At 44.9% G+C, this 8,830-nt stretch overlaps 1 protein-coding gene across 1 annotated transcript; it reads right to left on the bottom strand.

The window, feature by feature from the left end:
* Nucleotides 1-946: 946 nt before the first annotated feature.
* On the bottom strand, nt 947-3,770 carry LOC140769708 (arginine decarboxylase-like). The gene has a single exon (XM_073110536.1). It carries the CDS (start codon nt 3,345-3,347, stop codon nt 1,209-1,211), a length of 2,139 nt encoding a protein of 712 aa, XP_072966637.1. The 5' UTR covers nt 3,348-3,770; the 3' UTR covers nt 947-1,208.
* Between the last annotated feature and the right edge of the window lie 5,060 nt (nt 3,771-8,830).

The following is an 8,830-nucleotide window of genomic DNA, read 5'->3' as shown; positions in this document are numbered from 1 at the left end:
CTCATGCTTCTTACATACTCATGTTGCTTACAGCAATTTTATTGCTGTTATGTTTGAATGGAAAAAATAGGAAAAAGAGAGCAACGAAAAAAAAGGCTTGTGCAATTTAATTATATCTAGTTTTTTTAATTTATAATAATAAATTATAGTGTGTATTGTATATATAAATTATTGTATACTTTACTATAATAAAATATAAAATCAATTTTATACACTAATTTACAAAAGCTCGCCTTTTTTAATATAAGAGGAAAAAAGAAAAAAAAATTATATTTCCTTCTCAATTAGTTTTGTGGATTAGTGGCTTTTTTCTTTTCTCTTATTTTCTCTTTTTAAAAATTCAATACCAAACACGAGAAAATTATTCTCTTCGCTAAATTTTTCTCTATTCTCCTTGTATTCACTATTATATCCAAACAGGGTATAAATTGCTTTTGTAAATGATACAATTTCTCATAAAAATTGCATACTACTTGCATAAATGTAAGCATCACATATAAAATATATGCATTACAAAAACAAAAGTAACCCTTGCTCACAATTAACATGCATTTTTAGTTCATTTTTACTATACAGTGAGTTATTTTCTAAAGAAATTCCAATAAGCATCTTACAAAAGAAGTAGTAATAATAATAAAACAAACAAAAAGGGCGGGAGTCGCTGTGCGAAAAAGGAAAGATTCAGGTGCTCGGAAACTACCAAAATTCACTTCACTACATCACCATTCACCATCCCCGTCCACTTTTTGGAGTCAAGTTGACCTCTCTTTTATTTTTGCAATCACAAAATTCAAAGATTCTGTCCCTACCGAATAAAACGAATAGGCATAGAGCATTTTCAAAGTCTAGTTGACCTCTCCTTCGTTTTGCAATCACAATATTGAAAGATTTTTATCCCTACCGAATGAAATGAACAATTGGCGATAATAGAGCGAACAGCAACAAGAACACAAACACCAACCGAATTCCGTTTTAATAGTCCCTCTTAATAATAAAAAGGGTAGGAACAAAAGAAGAGACGTCCTGCCTCTTCATACATGAAACAGAAAACAAACTACATTTAAGACTACAAAGCAGAAGGAAACAAAAGATACCGAGAGATAAAGATAACGCGAAACACTCCGACGACATTAACGACATTAACGACGACGACGACGACCTATCCGACCGATGAAGCTGACCGAGAGGCAGGCTGTGGTGGATTTGCCTCAGACGCTCAGATACCGAATGGATTCCCACTCCTCGTCCTCGAACCCGCCTCCACCTTCCTCTTCCTCCGTTCCACTAGTCGAGCCATCAGAATCGCTGCTGATCAACTCGCTCGCGTGGGAGCCGCCGCAGATGAGGTAAGGCATCGAATCGAAGGCACGGGCGATGGAGCAAGCCACGGCACTGTTGGCGTCGAACTCCATGGCGCGGCGCTTGAGTGCGTCGAACATGAGCTCGGGCTCGTGCTGCATCGCGCGCAAGACGTCCGCGCACGATGGCCCTGGCATTGCCCGCGTCACCGCGAAGCAGTGTGGGCCGTCGCTCTGCGAGACGCGAACGACGCTCGGCCCCCCGAATAGGTTGTGCAGCCCACCGAGTGCCTCCTGGTACGCCCCGCCCAGGAACATCCCGAGATAATACCCGCCGCCTCCGCCGCTGCTTAGTTCATGGAGAGGAAGACTTGACCGCCCACCGATAAACCTATCCACTTTCCCGTCGCTATCGCAGGTGAGATCGGATAAGACCCCATTTACCCCCGGCCTCTGGTCCAGGCGATGGATGGGAACGATAGGGAATTGCTGCCCGATAGCCCAGAAGTCCGGAATCGAAGTGAAGAGGGATAAATTGACATGGTAAGTCCTCACGGGGTCGGCCGCGCCCATCTCCCTCGCAAGAACATCGCAAAGCCCGTCCACCGCAGCCAGGTGCTCGAGCCCGAGTACACCCTCCTTGAACTGCTCCACACAGTGCCGCTTCAGCTGCTCGGCGTAGACAGTGCACGACTCGTACTCACCGCGGAAGGCGGCTGCCATCAGATTGCAGTAATCAGTGCGAGTGTCATCGGTAAGATCATCAAGAAAGTACCGAAGGTTTGGCCCGAGTTCCTTGGTGACAGGGACGGTGGCGGAGACGGCCTCGAAGATTAGAACAGATTGGTGGGAGACTAATGCTCGGCCGCTCTCGCTGCAGAGAACCGGGTGGCGGACGCCCTTCTGATCGCAGGTGTACCGGACGGCCTGGACTACGGTAGCGGCGTATTCATCGAGGCTGTAGCCGACGGACATGTCTGAATCGCTCGAGTGCGAGCCATCGTAGTCGATGCCAAGCCCACCCCCGACGTCGATCACGCGCATCCCAGCGCCAAGCCTAGCCAACTCGCAGTAGATCTGTGCGGCCTCACAGACGCCGTCTGCGAGCAGAGCAGTGGATGGGATCTGCGAGCCGATGTGGAAGTGTAGGAGCTGAAGGCAGTCAAGCATCTCAAGGCGCCGCAGTTTTCCGGCTACTGATAAGATCTGAGCGGTGGTAAGCCCGAACTTGCCCTTCTCGCCGGAGGTGGAGCCGAAGTGGCCGGAGTGCTTGGTGCGGAGCTTGGCGCGGAGTCCGATCACCGGGCGAATACCAAGCCTTCGGCTGGCTTCCACAACGGTGTCGAGCTCCTCTTCTTGCTCGAGGACGATGACGGTGTTGAGATCCATGGCACGGGCCATGAGAGCCAGGGACACGTACTCGTCATCCTTGAAGCCATTGCAGATGAGGAACGCCTCAGAGCTACCCCTTGCGAGGCAGCTCATGGCGAGGAGGAGCTCCGGCTTCGATCCGGCCTCGAGGCCAAATCGAAACGGCAGACCAAACTCCACGACGTCCTCGACGATGTAGCGATCTTGGTTACACTTGACCGGGTAGACACCTTGGTAGTGGGATTCGTATCCATTGGATCTGACGGCGAAATCGAAGGCAGAATGGAGCGATTCGAGCCTGTTCTTGAGGACATCAGGGAGGCGAACGATCAGAGGAAGCTGGAGGCCGAGCCCTCCCTTGGATTTGGAATCCAATGCCTTCTTGACGACCTTCATGAGATCGATCTCTTGCGGGGGACGCGTGGTCACGCCGTGAGGCCTGACGGCGATGTTGCCAGCGGCGTTGACGGTGAAGTACGGGGCGCCCCAGCCGTCAATCTTGTACAGAGCAGCCGAGAGATCAGTCGACCAGGGGGAGGTCAGGCAGCGGTCGTCGATCGCCGACGCCGGAGTGCCGCCGGGAAATGCTCCCGGCTCGGGAAGAGAGCCATCGAATCCGAAGAAGCTGTATCGAGGAGGCGGAACAACTGCAGCATCTACGCAGGCTAGCGACGGCATCTCTTCCCGATCGCGATTGAAAAAGAATCAAAAAATTTTGAAAAAAAAGTTAGGGTTTGATCAGATCCCGATGTGAAGCAGGGGGCTTTGAAAGCCGCCGAGGCCGGAGCCCCGGCTACCCCCCCAAACGAAGCAGGAGAGGGATGGAATCGGGGAGAGGAACCCTAGATCGCTCCTAACAGATCCGGATATCCCCACGCCGGACGCTCAGGAGAAGACGGCGGCGATGAGATCGATCGGAAGCGGGGAAAAGAGAGAAGAAGCCGGCGGAGATCGCCGATTCGAGACCCCGATAGCCCCGGATCCGGCCGGTATAAGAATAGGAATAGGGGATGTATTGGAATAGGAGATGGACCTTACAGAGGACGGAAACCTAACGGCGGGGATTGAAGAAAGAGAAAGGATTGGGGAGTGAGCGAGAATTGCATGAGAGGCGAGGAGCGTTTATATAGGGAAAAAATAAACGATATTATCGAATTTTCTATGGTCAGCAAATAAAATAAGAAAGAGAAGGAAAATTCTCGAGCTTCCACTGTTCGGCAATTTCTCTTCCGGAATATCTCGGCCAGATTCCCCGCCTGCTACGGTATGCCGCGTGGCTGTGGGCCCCGCTGAGACCGTCCTACACGGCTACACTCCTACTCACGCCCCTGCATCCGCAAACATGAATCTCGTCTAAATATCACGATATTTTCACTTCCTCCAGAATTCGAATTCCGTGTACGCCGAGATCATCTCATCCTGCAAAGGTGTCTAAGAGACGTAAGCACTGACGGAGAGGATTGCGACACGTGTATCGCTCGGATATACTAATCCTATCGCCACGGCGCACTATAGAGAGCGGCGCTATGAGTCGTAAAATAATAGATAATTTTCAAGGTTTGCGGTGGTAAAGACTACACAGGGGATGTGCATTAAACTGGTTATAAATTTTGGAAACTCACAGATGATATCAAGAGGATAATCGCATTTAGAAAGCCGAGCAAAATGGCTTAAGCTTGAAGGTAGAAAATAGGTTCATGGATTAGGACTCCCATTCACTCTGTAAACCGATAAATTCTCATTAATAATATTAATCTGGATCACCTACCCCACCCTCCCCTCTCAGTCTAAAGATCCATTCCATGTATCCTTATAACTCTTTCCTACTATAAGAATGGAAGCTTCTAGGAAACTTCCATATTTTCATTTAATGAATTTTAAGTTACAATGATAATTGTTAACTTTCTATCCGGGGTGCAAAGGAGGAGGCTGTCTTAAAAGGCATAACAAGATAAGAAGGATGATGGAGAATATTCGAATTTGGTAGTCAAATTCAATGGAGATCTAATTTTCCATCTCGATATTAAGTCTCCTCCATTTTGGGTCAGGGAGCATGTGGTCCCTTTTGGCGTGATCTTATTGATGTCTCACGATCCAACCGGGTTGGATCCACTTCCCTTTCTTCCGAAGATCTGGTTATTGTCGCTTTTACTAGTGGCATCTTGCTATCGATGGAGCAAGCTAAAGAATTTTGGAAAGGCTTAAATGAAAGGAGAAAGAGTCCTATCTATTAATTGTTTCTTTTTTCGTGTTTTTTTGCTTTTAATTATACTCTTTTTTATGATAATTTCTAACTTGGAACTTAAGGATGTTAAGATTGTTACATATGATATGAAGGAGGCTTGTTATGTAGGTGCCAACTCTAATTTCTTTTTTTTGGATGCTGCTCTGTGAGCAAGGAGCACCCTGAGCAGAGCGAGAGAACGAGATGACCTTTAGAAGAAGTTGGCATGTGTTAAGACAGTTGTCCCATCAGTTGAGCTTCTTTACTAAATGCTCTATTTAGGAACCAAATTATCTAATACAAGTAAGATGTCCTAAAATCTATAGGAGGCCATACGTGTCCTGAAATTTATAGGAGGCTATCTTATTAATAATCAATTCGAAAAAGATATGAGTGGGCATCTTATTACATGCCTGCTCTGGAGCCGCTATACTGTCGAAGACCTTATAGGTGTACAATATCATTAAAAAGCATATTGTGTGTATCTTTATTGACATAGGGAGTATGAACAACTTCCTAGGTGAGCGGCTAGTTCGAACAATTGTGCTCCTTTTCAAATCGACGGTAGGATTTAATGTCACCATTGGCAATGAGACAACGCTTTGAGCTAATAATATTTGTAATGCTATTTAGTTGCAAGTTTAGGGACACACATTTGTTATAGACTTATATTTGATTACACTCTGTGGAGTAGATTTCATCCTAGGGACATAATGGCTATAAAGCTTGGGTCTAGTCATATTCAAGTTTGGAGATATGTGCCTCACCTTTAGGTACAACGGTAGAAAGGTGTGACTTGATGGCATTTAGCCACACTAGGGAGCTACCTTGCAACCACTATTTGGTTTGCCGAGCATTGTGGACCCATCTTACTTGATGTAGCTAACTCCCACTAAGCTCGAGGAGACACATGAGTTAGGTATAGCTAATAATTTGGCTCATGTCTTATAGGAGTTTTTTGCCCTCTTTAGGAGCTGAAAGGGTTATCACCGATACGTGAGATAGAACACCGCACAAAGATCATGCCGAGTGCCAAACTATCAAACGTGAGATCCTATCATTACCCTCACATTTAGAAGGAGGAGATCTCTAGATTGGTGACATAGATATTGGACCAAAGGATCATACAATCAAGTCGGAGTGCATTTTCTTTACATGTGCTGCTGGTGAGGAAGAATGATGGGAGTTGGTGATTCTATGTTGACTATGGGGCCCCGAACTCCGTTACTATCAAGGATTGGTACCCTATTCCTATAATTGAGGAGTTGTTGGATGAGTTGGCGGGCGCTTCTTTCTTCAGCATCTTGATTTGACGACCAGATACCACCTGATCCAAGTGCACCTTCATGATGCTCATAATACGGCATTTCGGACTTATGATGACCACTATGAGTTTCAGGTTATGTCGTTTAGTCTAACAAATGCATCGGCGACGTTCCGAGGTTTGATGGACGATATCTTTCGTCCCTTTTTTCGTTGGTATGTGGTTGTATTTTTGGATAATATTCTTATCTATGGCAACTATTAGGATGCTCATTTGCAACACTTGAGAGAGGTGCTAAATTTACTAAAGAAACATGAGCTCAAGGTCAAGAAATCAAAGTGTATATGGAGAGAGCAATAGGTAGAGTATTTGAGACATATGATTTCAGGGTGGCTGTCGACGCTGAGAAGATACGTGCATGCTGGAGTGGTCGAAATCAAAGAACACTCATGAATTGTGGGTTTCTCAGTTTGACAGAGTACTACCTATGCTTTGTTGCTGGATATGCTAATAGTCGCTTCGTTGACTACTATACTAAGAAAGGATAGGTTCTTATGGGGAGAAAAGACTATGGTGGCCTCTGAGGAACTCAAATCAACTATGGCCATAGCCTCTATTATTGCTTTGCCGGATTTATCCAAGCAATTTGTCATCGAGTATGATGCATTAGGGGCAAGAATATGAGTGATTTTGATGTAAGAAGAAAGACCAGTGGCATATTTGAGCAAAGCCTTGTTCGGGAGATTAAGATAATTGTCCACCTATGAGCGGGAGATGTTGGCGCTACTTCACACAATCACCAAGTGGCATCCTTACCTCATTAGATGATGCTTTATGATATGGATGGACTAACAAAGACTTCCGTATTTCTTAGGACAACGAATACACACTCCCGAGCAGTAGAGATGGGTATCCAAGTTGATAAGATACAACTTTAAGATAGTGTACAAGAAGGGAATCAAAAATTGAGCCACCGATGATTTATCATGTATCTTGATGTTGGTCGAGCTTGTGACATTCTCCGCTCCTACCTTTACCTTCTTGGAAGACCTGAGGCATGCAGGTACATCTGACCAAGGTTATTTTGAGTTATTGTAGGAGATCATGGCTGACCTGATGCAACACTTAGAGCTTGAGGTGCATATTGGGCTAATTTTGGATCGTGGGCGCATCCGCGTGCCCACGGACTTAGAGGCATGCCACTGGTTATTGAAGCACTTCCATGACACTCTAATAGCGAGCCACAAGAGGTGTTGAGAACCTATAAGCGGCTTTCCTAAAGATGTACCTAAATGGGAATGAAGGCGGATGTAGAGCACTACGCCAAGAAGTGTCAAATCTGTCAATACGCGAAGATGCAGTCTATTAAGCTAGTTGGACTACTCCAACCATTGGTGATTCTAGAGTAAATCTAGGACGACATATCGTTGGTTTACATAGATGGGCTACCTGAGGTTCGGGGGGGTATTTAGTTGTTTTCGTAGTTGTCGATAGAATGAGTAAGTATGCTCATTTGTTAGCTCTAGTACATCCTTTCAGTAATGGCAGTTGTTGAAATCTTTGTGAAAGATATAGCAAAGCTTTATGGGATGCTGATGACAATCATCTCTAATAAAGACCGTGTCTTCATTAGTGACTTCTAGATGAAGTTCTTCAAACTGTAGGAGACATGGTTGACACTTAGTTCGGCCTATTGTCCACAAATAGATGACCAAACTGAGATAGTCAATTGAAGCACTTAGTAATACTTAAGATGTTTCGTAGTAGATTGACCGAGAGAGTAGTTGCGGTATTTGCCTTGGGTGGAATGGTCCTAACACCATAACATTCAAATGACTCTATTTGAAGCAGTATATGGACGGACTACCTTCGTGCTACATACATATGATCGGTTGGCAACCGTAGAGAGGACAGATGCAGACTTAGAGCATATAGACCGCAATGAGACATTGAGACGACTTCGTGGCACATCACTATAGCTCAAAGCCGAATGAAACATGTTTATGATCGGGGACATCATGAGTGTGAATCTGTAGTGGGTGATTTGGTATTTGTACGAGCGTAACCATATTGTCAAGTGACCTTGTGGCCCGTGCAAAATTAAAAGTTACCATATTGCTACTTTAGTTCATACAAGGTGTTGGAGTGTATTGTACCCATACCTTACTGCTTGGAGTTACTTGAAGGGACGAGAGTATATTCGGTTTTTCACATCTTAGTTCAAAAGGCTAAGATTGCACTAGATTTAACCATAGGGACTATCTTATTAGAGCCAACTGAAGATCATGAGATGGATGAGCCAGTGTGAGTTCTAGCCAAACAACAGCATCGACACGACAAGCAAATGAAGATGAAGGTTCTGATGGAGTGGCTAGGACGACCCACAGATGAGGCTATGTGAGAGTTGGAGGATGACTTGATGAACTGTTTTCCTCACTTTGCACCTTAAGGACAAGGTGACGAAAACATTGTAGGCTTGGCAATTCTTAATTGTGATATTAATTGGACATGATGAACTCACCTCGAACTATATCATTTTTTTATGTTTGTGATAAAAATAAGAAATTCTAGCAGGTGCATTCGAACATTAGAAAGGACTAAAAAATTGTTATATTTTTCATAATATTTAACTAGTAAATTAAAATTAAAAATACCAATTTCAGATGATTTAAA

This window comes from Typha angustifolia, chromosome 11, assembly GCF_048772165.1.
Source record: "Typha angustifolia cultivar Huaian chromosome 11, ASM4877216v1, whole genome shotgun sequence".
Classification (NCBI taxonomy): domain Eukaryota; kingdom Viridiplantae; phylum Streptophyta; class Magnoliopsida; order Poales; family Typhaceae; genus Typha; species Typha angustifolia.
This window is presented reverse-complemented; position numbering and strand designations above follow the sequence as displayed.

Coding starts and splice junctions, on each gene's coding strand:
- LOC140769708 (XM_073110536.1), bottom strand. CDS start 3,347: ATGCCGTCGCTAGCCTGCGTAGATGCTGCAGTTGTTCCGCCTCCTCGA.